The 20263-nt window shown below is 42.8% G+C and overlaps 1 protein-coding gene across 1 annotated transcript; it reads right to left on the bottom strand.

Annotated features, from left to right (window-relative positions):
• Window positions 1–14420: 14420 nt before the first annotated feature.
• LOC119651566 (intraflagellar transport protein 52 homolog) lies at window positions 14421–20021 on the bottom strand. The gene is made up of 6 exons (XM_038055200.1): window positions 19808–20021; window positions 19555–19657; window positions 15894–16008; window positions 15405–15829; window positions 15098–15346; window positions 14421–14992 (listed from the first exon to the last, which is right to left on the bottom strand). The coding sequence occupies exons 1-6, from the start codon at window positions 19927–19929 to the stop codon at window positions 14699–14701; spliced, it is 1308 nt and encodes a 435-aa protein (XP_037911128.1). The 5' UTR covers window positions 19930–20021; the 3' UTR covers window positions 14421–14698.
• Between the last annotated feature and the right edge of the window lie 242 nt (window positions 20022–20263).

Here is a 20263-nt window from a genome sequence, read left to right as displayed (position 1 = left end):
CCTTCCAATTCTTGCGTTCCCGTATAACTTCCCTAAAACGTAGAGAGAACTGGGAAGTCCCAAAGGAAAGCGTGGCGGGATATACGGAAGTCTTCTACACCGATGGCTCAAAAACAGAACAGGATTCAGGAGCGGTTGAAGGGGAGGTGCATAACAATCTGCAGTAATAGCCAGGCTGCATTGAGGGCGTTAAGTAGTCTTTTGATCACCCCGAAAACCGTTCAGGAATGCAGAAATCGTTTGAACTCTATCTCTAAATTCAATATGGTGGAACTGCTCTGGGTACCTGGTCACTGTAGCGTAGAGGGAAATGAAATCTCGGATGCTTTAGCAAAAGAGGGTTCAATCTCCTCCATGCCGGGACCAGAACCAGCAATTGGAGTACCAGTAGCGTTGGCTAAAGCTGTCTTCAAAAGCTTGGAGCAAGCTTCGCACAATGACAGGTGGCAGAACTTAAATGCAGCTAGACACATCAAACTTTTTCTGTCAGAACCGACCAGTTTATCCTGTCGAAAAGCAGGAGGACTTGCAGTAGTATTGTACGCATTCTGATAGGCCATAATTCACTAGGTGAACATATATTCAGAATAGGAATTATTCAAGATGATGCGTGTCCCTTCTGTGATGAGGAAGCGGAATCCAGGTAGCATTTCCTATGTGAATGCCCCCGTGCCTATGGACGCATCAGGCATCAGATCTTCGGTGCAATGTTCTCCAGTTGTGACGGGTAGCATCATATCCACTAACAGAAATCCTGCGATACATTAACGAATCCAGGATATTCCGTCAGATGGGGATGTCGAGTACAATGGGCCACCACGGACTGATTGGTCAGAAGCTATAGCTTCTCCCCCACCACACACACAAACAACTGTTTTCTACGCCATTTTATTTCGCTTTGACAACATTGAGCTTACCAAGTTTCAGGCTCCACCTCTAAAAGAAATTGATTTGTTTTATGCAATATCCGCACCTTCAAGACTGTGTTTTTTTCTCTAATAAAATTTATTATTTTCTCATTAACCAGGTCATAAAATGATCAAAATTCATATAATCCACCTTCATCTAAAAATCTGATACTTTCAGATATTTTCTCACAGCATTCCAGCATGTTATCACAGCTTGGGTCCCAACAATTAACTGGACCACACTCCTCAACGTGTAAAAATGATTGATTTATGATTTTATCTCTCGTTTGATTTCTTCTTCAACTGATGCAAATCACTTTGAGAAAATCACCACCAGTTTTGAGCTAAGTCTAAATAATTTAATTGCCAACATCGGGAGTAAATCAACACTCGCCCGAGAATATCTTCTAATATTTCACCAAACTATTAACACATTTTACAAATTATTATTGTTACGATTATTCTAAAAATACGGATGAAGCCTGGGGATCAGATTACTTTTGTGACGGAGGTGAGAAACTGAAAATTGTTGATAAATAAATAATGAAATATAAAAAATCTATCAAAACTCAGAATCATAGGCTTTCACTGATGTAATCTCGTCTTATCCACGTTAATGCGCGGTTTTAACACTATGACCTGATTTGCATACTAATCTCACTAAAAGGCCACATGCTGAGCTCCATCAATCCTTGTGCGTATGGATCTTTGGGAATTTTCTATAATTTTTTGGAGACAGCCTCATAAATATTTAGGAATCAACTAATCTAAGAAAGAGTTAATTATTACAGAAATCTTAATTTAGTGTTATTGATAAACTTATTGAAAGACAATTGATCGGAAGAAGACCTTATCGAAAATATTTATGGAGAATAAAATCAATTCATTGCTTCAGAATTCTGCTAATCAAATTATAGCATATGGAAATGAATTCTTGAGAAAAGGCTGATCTGCCTTAAGATACAATTGAAATATCTTTGAGCTGATGTTTTTTTCATGCGGGTCGATGGTAAATGATGGGGATAAAAATTTTAGAAAAGTCTGGGATACGACGCTCAGAATCATCTATTTCAAAAAAATGAGAACTTTCTATTGGGAGTACTTCCAAAAGGATATAAAATACTTCACAATAAACGTGACTTTGAACTCTAATAAGAAGCTCCGTAAATAGTATGCCCTCTCCAAATTTAAAGGAGGTAAATTGACACCTTGACCTTGTCCAAAGAGCGGAGGTTTGAGGAATTACTGAAACTTTTTCCTGTATGTCGTAAAACACGACTACTTCGGAATGCCTAGTAATACATAATAAACACAAATTCGATGTCAAACTCCTGTCGGCGGCTATCAAGAGGTGACAGATTTTTACTGGAAGATTCCAGTCCAGGCTAAGGAGGATCGTAATTGTGGTGTTATGTATCATCAGAGGTTTTCAATTAGCAATTACATGCATTTCAAGCGAGCCCTCCTAAATGTGACATTGTAATCGTGATGGGTAATTTGAATACCAAGCTTGACTTAGATCATGCCCTGTTCGGGCATGTGATGTGGAGGCATAGTAAATTTTCACCTCACCGCCATTGACACAGACTGTTTGAGTTTGGTACAAAATTGAGTTTCAACGAATTGGCAACGAACAACTCATTAAATCAACAATATCACGAGTAAAAAGAAAACTTGCTGACATCACCCTCGAAAGGGACCAACATTTTATGTTTCTTGTCATTACTACATCTACTCGTACCAAAGCATCGTCATCCTCTCTTCTGAAAATTCAAAACCAACTGTCTCCTCGAATGTTGATAGGCACTGGAACGCCATCAAAAGAAATGTACCTTTATCTCTGATCGGATGAAATTGTCAGCCACGCCCCAAAAGAATGTTACAAGATCTGGCTGTCTACGAAAACGTAGGGTGGGTCGATGAGAGATCTGTTGATGGTGATCACAGCGCTCCGTTATGGAGATAAGGTACGAGAAAGGTAGTGTAGCGGACGTCATGACAAAAGGAATTCCACCACAGGTTCGCTCGGAGAAGCAGAAGCTGTCGTAAATAACAACGATTAGCTACTGCATATCGCATTAGCTTGCAAAGGGTCATAAACCATCAATGGTTTTCTGGGGGAGGCTATCGTTATAGCGCTCAAACTGAATTTCACTATGTAATCCCTGCAGTTTCGACAGAGTTGCTACTCTTCCTCTGGCTCTTTCCTAGTCACGGGAAGAAGAAGATGATTGTTACCCGGAAAAGAGCACTCATTTTCAGTTCGACAACGGTATTTGTGCGCTTCCTGATGTCGTAAATATATCTATGAGCTGAAAGGGCAGATTGGTTTCCGCTGTGGATCATCCTGCACTGACCACGTTAAGACCCTTGCTAATATTGTGGAAAAGTGTGTGAAGTTTACTCGTAGACTACCGCTTCACTTGCTTTCCATCGATTTCGACAGGGCTTTTGACAGTGTACACAGGAAATGCACCTAGAATCCTCCATTCATGAGGGCCATCCCATAGAAACTGATATCAGATTGACATAGGGTCATGTGCTTCATTGTGGTGAAATCTCAGAGAAATTGGCAGTCCAAATCTAAGTCCGTCAGAGTTGCATCCTGTCACCAATATTATTTCCTCTGGTTATCGATGACGTCCTTCATTCTGCCTTGTCCGGAGAATGTCAAGGACTTCAATGGACCATGTCATCTTTACTCAAACACTTTGTCAACGCTGATGAGGTCTCCTTGTTCCATGTTCAAAGGGCTCTGGATTTGGAAAAGAAGGCAGATAGATTCGGACTGTACCACACCTACCAAACCAACGATCTCAGTCTGACCGATCTTCGCACTTTTTCAATTAGTATTAATGAACAGAACTTCGAGGCCGTTGAACAGTTTGTATGTCTGTCAGTTGCCGTTGTTTTTGCCCATGGTGGTACCGAATTTAAAATTGGTCGATATGTTGGTGGTGAAAAATTCTTCTTAGTTTGAGGTTGTTCCGCGTCAATGTTTTCTCTGTGCTGCTATTTAGCTCCATTCTTTTATCAATTCTTCTCTGCGCTATATCATCGGAGGAAGTGTACGATCTTTTCAAAAAATCGTGGAGAGAGTTGAACCGCATTGCTAAAAATCGAAAGTGATAACGCTTAGATGCAGTTGATATGCTATGCCACATAAAATTATACTTAGCAATGGCATAGGTTAGGACGCCAGACAGCTTTTAGGGATATCGAATTGGTAGATCTCGGCGCAAAACCGAGGTGCCTGGAGTTCCTTACTAAGGCAGGCCTAAACCGGATCCCGGTTGTTGCGCCGTTGATGATGATAATAAATAATTTTGTTTGATTCAAGCATAATTCTCGGTCAAATTAATAGATCTGCGCCTGAAGCTTATATTCGACGCAAGTAGCTCACGATATTTTGTCACGTTATCATGACACTGACCTCACGAACTCTGTGTTATCTTCTTTCCTCAGTTTCTTGGAACGAAGTCTGTTGCATTTCTTTAAAGTGAAGCTTGAAATTGAAATTCTTTTGACTGCTCAATATCTCAAAATATATCTCAAAAATATATACAAAAGCGTTACAAAGTTTAAACTTATCATATATAAGGCCATCATTTTCATCTACGGCATTCAACTCAGGAAATCTCAATTGAAATCGTTTGACATTATTTTTTATCAGGGCCATACACATACTGGATGTTTTACCGCGTGCACTCTCTCTCTTCTCTCTTCAAAATTGAATTTTACCTCTACTACCACTATTGGCTATTTAATGAACCCCCTGCAAGTTTCTCCTTTGTAGGTTTCAGTCAAGCGTCCTCTGGTCACGTCTTTAGACCAATGAATGCTTCGCAACGTTCCACAATAGCGATCCCAGCATGGAGTCCTATAAAACACCCGCTGAAACCGTTTCAATTTCTGATCCCAGCATCGAGGCCCTAAAGAAAGGTTTTTTCTTCGGAACAGCTGTTGGCAATAACAGCGAGGCAACTAACCTGCTCAGTTATCTTAGATACCAATTGCTACTACTCCAATTAGTTAAATTAAATGTACACATGGTGTCGCTGCCACACAATATTTCCTGATATTACCTTTCCAGTTTTACGAAGATCTTACTATCGATCTAATAAACGCCCTCAAATCGAATTATCAATTCAAAAATTCTGTCCAAAAGACAGCATAGTCTACGGAGGGATGGCTTGCCTGTTGGTTTACTAATTTTAGGTATATGTAAGTAGCAGCTTCCAGTGCACGAAATACTACTTAGACATGCATGTTTCAAACCATTCCCTGTCCTTATCTGTCTACCTACCTAGTCGGGAATTTTGTTGTCATCTATTCATGTGCAGTTTTCCATCGGATCGTCTCTGGTTACTGAGGGAATTATTGTAACGATCAAAGGTTTCTGAAAAGGGACAACACCTTCCATCCTATTAAAGTAGACGACAAATCACGGTTACTCTACAGCTACTTCTCCCTCTTGTTTTGCTGGATGAGTGCTCTATCTATCCAAAGGTTGCCTCCATGAAACTTTACTCATCCAATGTTTTCAAAGTGCAACCAGGTCTTTGAAAGTTTGAAGACGATCGCCAAGTAATCAGCGTGAGAGCAGCCTTCGTTAATGCGCCTGACAGAACTGAAACGAACATTCCTATTCGATGGAAATTTACATTACCTTCGTTGACTAGTATCGTTTCCTAGACATTATCTTCGTTGAGCAGCCCGTACCTGGGGCATTTGAAGCACTTTTGAGTGGAGTCTGGTATTTCAGATTAGAGACAACTCATCCGCTGCCGCAGCCAATAATTTTTGCGCTGCTTTCGCTGATAATAACATAACCCGCGTTTGAGTAAAACCATATGCTATTCTAAGACTTAAAAGGGATTGCTCCTCAAGTTAATATTTAATACCTGGTTCTAACCATACCTGGACAAACGCCAAGGAAGTACTTGAGGGCCTCCCTCGCCTCTCTGGAATTTCGGCAATGCAAGCGAGTCTGGTGGCATGATCTCCTATATGCTAACGCCCCGTTCAAACTGCGGAAATGCTGTGGGTGCTATGGCCAAAATGGGTTTTGTTGTAGACCCTGCGACTTTGCGCAATTAGTCAGCCTTCGCCATCTGAAGTCATCATCATCACCAATTGCGCAACAACCGGTATCCGGTCTAGGCCTGCCTTAATAAGGAACTCCAGACATTCCGGTTTTGCGCCGAAGTCCACCAATTCGCCATCTGAAATCACCCGCAATTAAGTAGTGCGAGTGGATCTCATGATTGCGGCAGGAGCGGGACGACGACTGTAGCCAACGCGGGTCTGTGAAGAGCAGAGCTTCGTTTGATCAGTCCGTCGGTTTGCTCATTCCCCCATTTCTATGGTCGGAATCCCAGAAGCAGGTGGGTTAGAACGTGTTGTCCAGTCTGTTCAGTACGTCCCTGCACTGCTCCATCAGCCCGGAAGATGTCTTTACTGAGTACAAAGTGTTAATTGCCGCTTGGCTATCGGTCATAAAGAATGACTATGTTACATTTGAGGCTTTCAGTATCGCCAGCACCTCCACTTGGGTCATATCCTGGAAGATTGCATAACTCGCTACATGGCGCGTGTTCGGGAAAATTTTTACGCCCACTCCACAGACCATATTTAATCCATCAATCAAGCATTATGTATCATAATCTTGCAACACATCGCTGGCCTTCCACTCTATCCTGGTAGGGAAACCCACAGCTATATTCCTCTTAAAGCTCGGTTTGTTTGTAGCGTAAGCTGCTACGAATGCCCAGAGTTTATGGGGTACTTTGTCTAGGATATTAGAATGACCGTAAAGCCTCGTTGTCCAACATCCGAGCTCCGGTAATTTGACAGCACTACACTCTACAGCGTATTGAGCAGATCTATCTGTGGGGCAGGACTGTAGAGCCTCAATAACGCTTGTGCACGGCGGTTCTTTGAGTCTTACGAGACTTGGTTTTACTGTATTTCTTGCTTACCGCCGGCCGGCTATCCAACAATAGAATAAGATGGGACGAACCAGGGCTGCGTACACTCAGAAAACTATACTCAGCCAAACAATCCATTTCCTTACAACGGTCCTCTTGTAATTGTAAAAGGCTTCTTCACCTTAAGTTCCGTGTTTCCTCTGCAATTTGATGTAGGATAGGTATCACACCTGGATACTTTACACTGGAGGAAATACTAATGTTTGTCCATTTAGTCGCGGTAGGTCACCCTAGTCTTCGTGGTTAATAGCGTTAGCTCAGTTTTCGTCAGATTTACCACAGCACACATGCAAATCCTTTCCTACGCGCCCTCTGTGATTTCATTGATAACAAGGGAAACATCCTTGACGAGAAACTTTACCTTCATTTCGCTCCTGTCCAATATAGCTAGGATTTCGTCTACTGCTATCATCCGGAGCTCCGGAGAATTGGGGTCACCCTGGAGCAACCCTATGCTCACAGTTCTGTTCCCAGATGATATTGAATTATCCTGATTCTTAGCATGTGTAGTATCCATTGCGTAGAACATTCCTTCAATCTTATTCCGGTTAGAGCTCCATTGATGGCTTTGGTACTAACGTTGTTGAATGCTCCCTTTTTATTCAGGAAGGCAACTAGGATATATTGCTTGTAGTGTAGTAACCGCTCCATTACACTTTCTCCACTCTCGCCTGTTCTATTTTGACCACAGCTAGGTTGTTGAAACTCAGGCTCGGACACACAGAAGCATGCAGGCTTTTTCTGACGAGGATACATTCTCTACGTCTGTCCTGATCATTGTCATTTGCGCTGTGAAATAAATTGTAATATTTACTTTGAAGCCCTGTTGTAGTTCGACCATCTCTAATCCACGCCTCCTGTACGAATGCGACGTCGATGTCGGCCCCCTTGGAGAAAGAACAGCAGATTAGCTTAGGTGCACTTTGAATGCTGCAAATTTATCTGCGCTACTCTCAGTATGATCTCCCTGCGAAGGAGGATCATCATTCCCCTACACCAAGAGTTAGTTCGCGATGTCAATTGTTTCCAGCTCGTCGTTCACTTTTACGGGGCGGAAAATTTAGCCTTTGGGTTCCTAACTCCGAACTACACTTTATAGGCCACCTTCTCCAGTACGCAGTGTAGTAGTTGACTGACGGAAAGGCTTTGTTGCTGTTCTCAGCACTGGGCTGATTCCAGTTAACCATTTAAGTAGTACCGTCCTCACTTATTCGAGGAGAGAAATCAGGTTCATCTGAAGTGGCTCTTGTCACGAAGACTCACCGGAGTTTATCTGGTACCATAGGTATCGGGATGACCTTCTAAGAGCATGTGTTTCAGGAGAATTCCTCGAGCACATGTTCTCAACTGTTATTCGCGGTTAGCCCCTTGTGGGAGTTTCATGGTAGGTGTGGTTGTGCTCAGATTTCGAACATGGGTTCAAGCATGTAGTTGCTCTGTACAACTCGGGTACTGCATTCTGTAGCTGCGGTAGAAATTTTAGTTGGGCCCGTGGGACTATGCCTACACAGCAGGTACTCACGTTAAACCCCCAGGATCGTCAGTCCCCTTTTACATTTTTTTCGCAGTTAAAAGGGTTGGCCGCTTGATTACCACTCAATCGTCCATATGAGTCCGGGGGCTTTTAAGCCGAAGATATTGGACAAGCTTGCCCTTATCCATGTCGATCTTCGACAATCAGATGCGAGCGATTGGACTCGTGGGGATTTCGTCAAGACAACCTGGAGAAATGGCGTGCAACCCAAGGGCTACCTGGATAGAATAAGAGCAGGGGATGAATTTCCTCTGTTCCCTCTTTTAATTCAGGAGATGTTTGATGATAATCTCCGACAACTTGGCTTCAACGTTGGTTTACACTTCCGAAGCCAGTTTGCCACTAGTGAAATAGCCATCTGTAAGAGATACCCGCAAGTGACTCCTGACCACTTCGCTGAAGGGTTTCGCAATGTGAACCTTGTCGACCGCCGTTGATGTTTTACTGTTTGCAGAGGTTGTTTAGCGTCCGAGCCTTTGCACTCTATACTTCTTTTGTTTTGCCGTTCGACCTCATCTCAAGATCGAATGAGCTTGAAGGAGATATGTTTCGCTTTCTGCTGGTTTCCCAGGAAGTTGTGTTGTGATCCTTTTCAGCTCGCTTGTAGAGAGTACCGGCTTACTTATTTTCACAGGCATGCTTATAATATGGATGGCTTTTTAGCAAGACTTGAGTGGACCTCCGCTGGTTTCCGGTGCCTGGCATTCTTATTTGTCTTTGTTCCTTGGTTGTGGTGGTGGAAGTCCCTGTCATTGATTTCGGCACAGCGGGGCTACGGCTTAGAATAAAATTTTCCCTACATTTAATCGGGAATCAATTTCACTTGTAGTAGCAGAACTCAGTTTTCAATGGGTGAACCAAAGCGAGCCTATTCTGCTGCCCAGCCATAAGAAGATGGGTAGGTAAATTCGCGAGCAATTTATTATTGCTCTCGACAGCTACTGTCTCTTGATTGGATGGCACTTCTTTCCTCTAACGTCAGCCGGGTTTTTGTTTGTGTTTGTTGAGTCTATGGTTTGGTGTAGTGAATAATACGGGAAAAATGTTCATCTTCGCTTGCCCGGCACCAGGATACTTGCCCAAGGTATTCAGAGTCAACACACTAGAAATTGAGATCCCCATTGACCATGCAGCCCTCGTTATATGCTGTTCTATTTTCACTTGCGGTCATATTAGCAGCTTTTCCAGGGCAGGGAGGACGGTCCTCGGACTGTTGCTTCTGTTTATCCTCTGCCAAATCCAGTTGCATCTTTTTAAGGTTTTGTGTGAAACAAAACCTTATTAGAATCGATTCGATGTCTGTCTGTCCGTCTGTCTGTCTGTCTGTCTGTCTGTCTGTCTGTCTGTCTGTCTGTCTGTCTGTCCGTCTGTCTGTCTGTCTGTCTGTCTGTCTGTCACAGCCGATTTATTCGGAAACGGCTGAACCGATCGTCACGAAAATTGGTAGGAGTATGTGATCTGCTGTTCCCTTTATATGCAGCAACTGACGCCATTTTGCGTTAAGTTTAAGGGGGGGCTTCCCATACATGTAAAAGGAGGGTGCAAAATTTTTTTTCATAAAATGTGGCCATGTGGGGTATCAAATGAAAGGTCTCAATTAGTACTTTTCAAAACTGATCCAATATTTGATATTGGGTGAAACATAGGGGAGTGAGGGCTCAAAATATGACCCCCAAAAAGTGTAACAGGTCTCGTTCTCAGAACCTATCCAACCGAAAAATCTGAAAAAAATATCAGTAGTGCATCTCTACGAAATCTAGGCCTCAAAATATATCCGGTTCCGATATCTGCGCAAATAAAGTTAATAATAGTATATTCCACATTTTAGAAATTTACCCGGCACCCCCCTTATGTTCATCCCAGAAGTACAAAATTTGGCATGCATATAATGAAGAACATAATGCACAGTTTGGTCAAGTTTGAAGGAAATCCTACTATTATTAACAAAGTTATAGAGGGTAAAACTTTACAATATTTTGTAAATTTCGTGTACTCTACAACCTGCACGACGTCATCATCACATATCAATTCGTCCATACCACAACGAAGTAAGTTCGTACAAATTGGGTGGAAAAGAATTATTTTGTTTTAGTTCCTTAATCATTTGGATATGAATATCAATTATTCCAACGAGACATGTGTGTATGTAAGTATATAATATATGCGTGCTAATGAAGGTAGAGCCTAATTCAGATAGATATAAGAAGTAAATCGCAAATATGGGTACGATCAATTTATATACGTGCCTATATGTGTCCAGTATTCAAAAATAGGCAGTTTGTTTGTTTAAGGTGAGCGTAATATCTACGGCTGTAATATGTCCGTATGTCTCGTAGTTTTATAGCTGTATACGGGTAGAAAAATGTGCGTTGAAATTTCTTAGATAAGATGAACACAAAACCTTTATACCCGAAGCACGAGCTTCCGGTATTCCGACTTGTTTTTTTTGGATGGAAGTGGAAATCTTAGTGGTGGGATTCGCACCCACTAAAACCACCCCCACTCTTCCGCCCCTCCCCGCGGGACCAACGTGAAGTATTACTTCGCGGAGGAGGCTCTGGTTCGCTATACCAGCTCGTCCATGTCACGTCTCCGTCGCGCCGCCTTCCGAGCTCGATCCAACTCCAGGAGTTTTGTCTGCACCACGGCTACTGCCTCATTTACCGCCATCCAGTTTTCCTCCGACTTCAGCATCTCTTCCACCAGGTTGGAGGGCTCGATGTCCGCCCCTAAGATGCTGTTCAACCTCCTTTTCCTGGGACAATGGAACATAACGTGCTCTGGGTCCTCGGGTGTAGCACCGCATTCAGGACAGTTGGGAGACTCGTCCAACTCGAAGTGATGCAAGTACTTCCTGTAGCCACCGTGTCCCGTAAGGAACTGTGTCAGGTGGTAATTCAATTCTCCGTGCTTTCGGTTGACCCATTTCTCGATACACGGGATCCACCGGCCCTTGTCGGAGTTATCCCATCGTTGTTGCCACTTGCCATACAACTCTCTCCTGATGGCTTTTCGGAAATCCGCATTCACCTCGACTGGATTTGCCTTTCGTTTTTCGTAGAGCCAGCGTACCTCGCCCGCTAAAAGATCTATAGGGATCATTCCTGCGATGACACACACTGCCTCCGCCGACGCCGTCCTAAATGCGCTGCACACCCTTAGCGCAATTGGCCGGTATGCTGAACTTATCTTCCTCCGGTTGACAGCGTGGTTCAACGCTCCCGCCCAGACAGGGGCCGCGTATAGCAGGATCGACCTCACCACTCCCGCGATGAGTAGCCTGCGACTATACTTCGGCCCTCCCACGTTAGGCATCATACTTGCAAGGGATGAGCTGGTATTTGCTGCCTTCTCTCGCGCATAATCCAAGTATCCTTTGAAACTCAGCTTGGCATCGATCATCACCCCCAGGTATTTGACAACCGATTTTGAGACGACCTCACGATTACCAACCTGGATGGTAACCGTGTTGTTCTTCCTACGGTTGGTAATGAGGACCGCCTCCGTCTTTTCGTCCGCCAGGTCCAGCTTGGCCATTCGTAACCATGACTTGATGGTATGAATGGCTTCATTTGCATAAAGCTCCACGTCCTCGGGATGCTTTGCAATTGCAACTAACACCAGGTCGTCCGCAAAACCAATCAGCGTTGTCTCCTCCGGCACGCGAAGGCCAAGCACTTCGTCGTAGATTATGTTCCACAGCAGCGGTCCCAATACAGAACCAGGCACACCTGCTGTCACAATGTACTCCTTCGGCCCGTCGTCCGTCTCGAACCAGAGAAGTCTGTCCGAAAAGTAACTCTCGATGAGCCGAGCCAAGTAGCTAGGAACACCCAGTTTGGCCAAAGCGCCCTTAATCCAGCCCCAGTTGGCTGAGTTAAAAGCATTTTTGACGTCCAGCGTCACCAGAGCACAGCATTTGCCCATGGCCATTGCATTTCGAGCCAATTCCACGACCTTTGCTACTGCATCGACCGTAGAACGGGCTCGCCGAAGCCCATATTGCCGCTCCTAAACACCACCCGCAAGCTCGATGAGCGGGAGCAGCCTGTTGTATATCACCCTCGCCAACATCTTCCCCATGGTGTCTAAGAGACAAATAGGGCGATATCAAGAGGGCACGCCGGGTGGTTTTCGGGGCTTCGGTAGCAACACCAGCTTCTGCCTCTTCCACTGGGCGGGAAACACTCCTTCCGCCATGCACGATTCGAATGTGCTTGCGAACCACCTTGGTCTGGCCCTGACCGCCACCTTCAGAGCCCTGTTCGAAACTCCGTCCAATCCCGGAGCCTTGCTGTCCCCAATACGCCTGCAGATTTCCCAAAGTTCCTCTTCGGTAACATCGGGGATCGAGAAGACGTCCTGCTGAGCTGCCAGTTGGGGTTCTCTTTCGTCCTGCTCCTGCTGCGGGAAAAGAGTTGTAATTATTTGTAACAAGAGCCGTGGGCATGTCACTTGAGGTGATTTTCGCCCGCGGATCTTCTTCATTACAACTTGGTAAGCTGTACCCCACGGATTCGTATTAGCCTCCATGCAAAGCTTCTGGTAGTATTCCCGCTTGCTTTTCCGAATGGCCTTCTTAAGGTTGCTTCGCAGATCCCTGTATACCTCCTCACGCTCCTGGTGCTCCGGCCTTCCCCTTGTCCTGTGGGAAAGTCTCCTCGCTCGGAGACAAGAGGATCTCAGCGAACTCCGTGTTCCACCAGTAGTTTGGCCTCTTGCCGTGGTGCAAACGTCGTCGTGGCATCGTAGCGTCGCATGCTTCGGTTACACTTTGAGACAGCTGTGTGACCCTTTCCACCGCTGTTCCATCCGGATCATGGGCTCCCTCCAATGCGGCCAGGAATGTCTCCTCGTCGAAAGCTCCGATAGACCAGCCAACCGCCTTAGCCTTTCCACCTCCAGAGCGTCGTTGACTGGTTCCCCGGTTCCCAGTGCGGAGGAAGATGGCCTGGTGGTCACTGTGGGTGTAGTGCTCACTCACTTGCCAAGCCATGTCCCTCACCAGTGAAGTGCTAACAAATGTCAGGTCAACGATCGAAATCCAGTTGCATCTAAGACATGACCAATGAGCAATAGATCCTCGTCAGTTGCTAAATAGATACTCAGGTGGCGTATAAGGATTTGTCGAGAAGAGAGAGACAATTCAGATGCTTCGTTAGTCCCTAAAGAATCATGAGTATTGCCATCATAATTACTCAACAGTATACATGAAGGAAATATATTTGAAGGGTTGGTTTGATATCAAGTCTCATATTAATGAAAAAGCAAAAAACCCTATATGTGTACATCAAGGTATAAGACAAACATCTATAGTCCAGGTGGCTTTTTGTCGTCACACACTTACTCTTAATAGAATAAATGGCATATTATACTCATTAATCACTATCGCACTAAAAAGATACAGACTCAAATCTTCAGAAGATCCTCTCCTTATAACTACTTGTTTACGCTATAAATTACAACTTAAACTATTAGAAAATAAGGAAAATTAGCTAGACCCTAACAATAAACAAATTAAGGGCATCATGCCGCATTACATTTTCTCCGTTTGGGAGAATAAAAAACCAAACTAGCCTGTCAAACTGAATTGATATTGCTTCCAGAAACGAATATGATATAGCATCCACCATCACCGCTAGCACTCCCCGAATAGTCAGCCTGAGAAGTTTCAATGTCTCTCGTGGGTCCATCATTTCAGGGATATCAATTTTGTTCCAAGTCGAAGTCGATATTCTGCATTTGAATTTTCAAGGGAATTCCGTAATACGTTTGGAAACTAGGGGAAGCGAAAAAGGAACAAATTAGGTCCCAGGATCACTAATTTTAAATGCCTCATTATAGAGACGCGGCTTCGTTTTTTTTGCATCAGATCATGGTGGGAACGCTTCTATTTCTAGATGAGTGTTAATTAGGGTTTTTAGGGGATTCCCTGGAGTGTTTCGAAATTAGGAAAACTCGGAGTTGAAGCGGGCTGTAAAAAAATAGGCTGTTTATTCAAAGTACCACGTGCTATATTTATTTTTTGAAGTATCCATCCATTCTGTTTGCTAATAATAAATTGGAGGTTGTTCATCGTAAGTGCTACTGGTAAGTATCCTGTCCCCTCTTATGAGAAGTACAGTAGGAAGGATCAATTCACTTCAAAGTGAAGTTCTAAATCATCTAATTCAAATTAGAAACGCTGCCCAATTCCGCAAATACAACGAAGCACAACAGAACAGCCCATAAGAGGTCCTTACCCCATTTCAAATTATCACCATTATTTAGTCCCTATCAAGTTTCTTGTATTGTGCAATTTTCACTCCAATCGTGTAGAGTATTTCCCTAGCAACCATTTCTTGTCCCTCCGGATAGACACCGGCGATTCTCCCACACTCTCGAATATAGTATTCCAAGTCCTTCTCGTTGACAGCCTTTTTCCGCTCCTTATCCTCCGACGCCGCAATACATTTATTCGAAAGTTGAATGATTTGTGTTCGTGACGAACTGAAGGCTTCATCTAAATCGAAAAGTTCTAAATTCGGTGGTGGTAGATCGCTGAAAACGGGTGGAAATACCTGGAAAATTAATTAATTATATCAAACGGTGAAAACCAAAGTATTAAGTGTAGTAATAAATTAAAAATGCGTTACATCATCTACAGACAGTCTAGTTTCACTCACCGCAAGCTGTAGAGGCGGTAATGGTATCTCGAATTGTGGTTTTATTATCTTAAGTGGCTCGTACTGAACATTTAGTTTCTGATACGTATCTATGACTTCACGTAATAAGTCATTATTCAACGAATGCAATTTTGTATTAAATAATTTTTTGAAATCTGCCGGGACATCGAAAGCAGTCGTTTCTATCAGACAAGGTTTCGGTTGTTCGGCTATGAAGTTGATGTCTGATATGATCTTGTTATCATTGATCTAAAAATGAAACACCCAATTTAGTTCTTGGCACTCATTCCTAGCAAACCTCACTTACCTCAATGTCATTGAAATCCAGATGCGAAAATTTGATATCTTCGCCTCCTAACAAATTAATCAAATAATCAAGAATGGTCTCATTCGTTTTGTCACTCAAGTATTTATCCTGGAACATATGACCAGAACCTATAGCGAGAATTTTACCACCCTTATCATTGCAATAGTAACCAACAAGTGGCCGATTAAAAGGATACACTACTGGTCCTGTAGTCATTAAAATATTAGCAGGATCTACTACGTTCAATGTAGCTCCATAAGGATATTGAAAGTGGATTTTGAATTTTTCATCAGTAAAATTGTAGTCGATTTTCTCTATATTCAGTGAGAGCAAATGGCGACACATTGATTCGCATACGATGCCACCACCAATGACACATTCTTTGGGGTGAAAATTCTTGTAGTAATGTGGACGGACGACGGTATCTGGGAAGCATTGTTAGATATAGATGCACTACTTAAGTTACTCAATTCTTTAAAATTCACTTACCGCTATTGATTGACATCCCATACTCCTCCAGGAAAAAATTAATATTTGTGTTGAAATCATTCTCACCCCCTTCGCCTAACATAACAATCAGCTTTCCACCATTTTCTATGAAGTCCTACGTAGGAAACAGAAAACTCCATTAATCTAGTCAGTTCCAATAATTTAAGGGCATGAGGTACTCCATGTTCACAAACCTCTATACGGCTTTGTACATCTAAAGCGACTTATTCTTATTCGAGTCTACTGAAATCTATCATAACAAAGAGAACAGATTCGTCTCACTGGACCCTTCTGGAAATCAAATCTTTCGACACACAATAAAGTACAAGTTTTCAGAAAAAAACTAAAAATGGCAAAGCCACAGAAGGGCATAAAATACCTGAATCAAGAATACTATACACAGGAGATTCAACTTCCAGGACATTCTATGAAATTTAAGGGAGATGGAAAAGTTGCACACGTTCGATCACGGCAGGAGTTGCGCGAGCAAAATTTTGCGCATAAAATAATAAAATTTTGCATGCAAACGCGTGACAGCATCTGCCATAATAATAGATACTACACAACTATTTATGCCTTCGCACATCCCAGCGGAAACCAAAGACAGAGCTTCTTTAAAGATTCATTTCGGATTAATGATAACAATGGAAACACTGAAGCACTGAGCGAACGATGTTTCAAAACTCCTCCATGGGAGGCTTGGTGGAAGCAAACACGCACAAAATCCTCAGCAATAGATCCATATTTGCTTTACTAAGAAGTGAGGAGGACTTAGTAGATACATCCAAAATCAACCTTTTGGATGCATCCGTTTCCTGCCGGGATAAGATGAAGAAATACAGACACCTAAACCATCTAGGTGACATCGACACATCAATACGGCTTACTTACCTCGTCCCTAACCGAAAGGTACACAATGAGATTTCATGCTCCTTTGCCACTGAAGTTGCTCCTCCTGTGTAAAGTTTTTTGATCTTAATAAAAATGGCTTAATCCATGAACCATGAACCATTTTGAATTTCCCGCATTCGCGCCGATATGCTTGTATTCAGGAACAGAAGACATCATCTTGTGAACTCGATGAGGCTAGTCTTCAATGCCAATTTTGTTCACGGGGCTACCCGAATTCAGGGTGACAGAGGGAAAATTGTAGACCTGGGGTGAAAATTTTGTGGATACCCAGCCCCCAACCACTTTCCCGGCATTGGACAATCGATCTAATCTGCTAATGGACCATATCTCTATTGAAGACCTCCAAAAATCTTCCGGCATGAGGGAATCACTAGTTCAGGGCGGGCCTGTTCGCAAAACAAACACTTTGTGACAGGCTGTAAAGTTCACATTCAACCCTCCGTCGCTTCATCTTGTTCTTGTTTTAGCGAGGCGAGGGCTAGATTTACCTATTGTTTATTATTTGGAACTTATTGTGAATCAATTTATCGTTCTATGGTTCATATTTCTTTTCCACCTATTCACCCCTATATGTCTTTTAACTATTTCTTTGTAATGTCCTCATTATAAAAACGATACTATGTCGACCATTTCTGTAACCGCAAGAATTTTAAGTTCCAGCGTAGCATCTGGTATGAAGTATTCTCCCAAGTGGGTTAACCTAATTTGCACTAGTACTGGACATTATCCTAGAATAGCTATGTAGGTTGCGTCACTTTCCCCACATAATCTGCAGATAGTGTCCTAGTGTATTCCTACTTTCCAGGATCCTAATGATACTTACTGTTCCTTAATAAGGTCCAAAAAATACTATGAGAGTTTGGTTTCGTATTTTGCATGGGTTTTTTGGACTGTTTCGTTCCTGGTAAGTTGGCTCAGTATAGTCCCCTTGGCCGATCCTTTCATTTATCAGCATGTTTGCCATGAACATATTTTTGGTTCGATAGAATAGCTAAGCTTCATGTAGTGGGGTCCGTGCTCCTTTCTTGGGCACATTCGCTGCCTCGTTAGCTTCTAACTTGATATGATCTGGAACCTAGAGTATCTTGATTTTATTGTACGAGGTAAACATATTTACTTTATTAACGCATTCCCAAACCAGTTAAGAGTTCATCTGGTTGGAGCTGAGTGCCCCGAAAGCTGCCGGCTGTTGTGGCGAGTTCTGTTCTATTTACCTAGATTGCTGCCCCACAGGCAACATAGGCATATTGCACTATATATCCAGCGTAGTGTTTTCAGGGTATATCGCCATTTCAAGCTCGCTTTCCACGCAACAACTGGTGGCAGCGGTGGGAAGAACAAAATCGCGAAACGACGGGAGAAAAGCTGTACGATTTTTGAGATACCTTCATGCACTGGGGAAAAAGCAATCGTATGCAAACATTGTGAATGGATAGAGGAAAGCTGTAGACTTAAAATTAAAAGCCAATGCTTCAAAAAGTAAACAAGCAGGAAATGACAAATGAATAAAAGGGGGGCGTATAGGTAAGCAATGTAGACTCGGATTACAATCTCGCTGGCATGATGCTCCGGTCTCGAATTACAACACCGCCTACAATCCCCTTTGACAATCAGGTGAGAGTGAATACTGAAGCCAACCACAATGAAGCCCTCCGTAGCACTTATAAAGGGAAAATGGATGCCGCAATAACCGCAGCTAACAAATGTCCTGGACATGAAGCATCTACTGATGCAGCCAAAAACATACTTGGATACAGTCACAAGTCGGAATGACGGATGAACGTAAGCTAGCGGCGAAACGGAAAAATGCCGCATAGCGGGCAATGCTGCACTCTCAGAGAACGTGGGCACGCGCAGAGAACTATCAAGAACTCCGTCGAGAGAGAGAGAGTCAAGAGAAGCCACCTTACAGACAGAAAAAGGAGGTCTGGAAGAACCAACAGGCCTGTGAACTCCATGTGATCCCCTCACAACTCACAACAGGGGCGGACGTTTTACTAACAAATCAGCAGGATGAAGCCTTACACACCTCGATATCCATTCTGCCGAGACAAAGAGGGAAATCTGATTTTGGTGGCATTTTGGCATTTTGGTGAACTACTCAACAACCAAAATATCGGCGAATTGGAGGTCTCGCCAACTGAAGACAATGGACAAATGCTGCCACCACCAAGCATGGAAGCAATAGTCCGTGCAATCTGCCGGCTTAAAAACTATAAGTCGTATGGAGCTGATGGATTTACAGCGGAATTGGTTAAATATGGAGGCGACCCGACCCCCCGAACTACCCCAAGCAGTTAATCAATTGATGCTTAAAGTGTGAGACAGCGAATCAATGCCTGACGACAGGCAAATCAGCAGCAGATTAGATCTGTGCGACAAGCGATGGCAAAACCTCTGAAAGATGGTCATCAGTGACACTATATTTTCATCGATTTCAAAGCCGCCTATGACAGCATAGACAGGGTAAAATTGTACACGGCCATGGGAGAATTCGGTATCCGATGAAATTAATAAAACTGACTAGGCTGACCCTGACCAATGTGCGAGGTCATATAAAAGCAGGAGGACCACTCTCGAGATTATTCAACATCAACAACGGTTTAAGACAAGGGGATGGATGAATGGTAGATGCCTATTATTTAGATGTCATGCTTAATTGGTCAGTACTCTAATTTCTCAATAGTCTGAGTATTTAATGATCTTTAATTCAGGATACCCAGATCTGGTCAGTTTCCAATAAACATACCTTCAATACTTTGAATTCATCCTCGGTAAATTTATCCTGTGGTCCCGGAATGATGAAAATATTTACATTTGATAGTTTTTCCTTGGTTAGCTCGGCATCATTTCTATTAAGAAAAAGCACAGCGAAAAAGTTAGTTACGTATTAGTACTAAATAATGCAACAAAAAAATGCATGCAATGTTTAATTAACAATGGTACCAGAGCTCAATTCCAGTCCAAACATATTTAATTAAATTAACAAATTCAACACTTACTGTTCAACTTTCCAGTTAGCTTTCAACTTTCTATGTAAAGTTTTGTAATTATCGATCAACAAAAACATTTCATTTTTAGAAATATCAAAAGAAATCGTTCCTTTGATTGCACTTGTTTTCATTTTCACGATATTTTATTTTTATGATAAATAGGGAATTGGTATTTAATCAAGAAACCCAATCGCACGATTTTTCTCTGCGTATGATTGACTGGTAGAATTACTATCAAACAACAAGGTAGGTTACTAAGGATACGGAAACGCAAACACCGAAAAGTTGCGCATGAAATGTGGGTAATAACCAAATTGTTCTGAATATGAGGGATAATAATACTTGAGTTGTATTGTCATTCCTTTGAATTATAAACGACAAAAATTCGCCGGTAGCGCAGGATGGACTCGAATAAAGAGGGATTTTGAAAACCGCGGGAATTATACTCAGCCAGTGAAAAGTGGT

Source organism: Hermetia illucens, chromosome 3 (assembly GCF_905115235.1).
Source record: "Hermetia illucens chromosome 3, iHerIll2.2.curated.20191125, whole genome shotgun sequence".
In the NCBI taxonomy this organism is placed as follows: Eukaryota; Metazoa; Arthropoda; class Insecta; order Diptera; family Stratiomyidae; genus Hermetia; species Hermetia illucens.
Note: the sequence above shows the minus strand (reverse complement) of the source record. Positions and strands in the feature narration are given on the sequence as shown.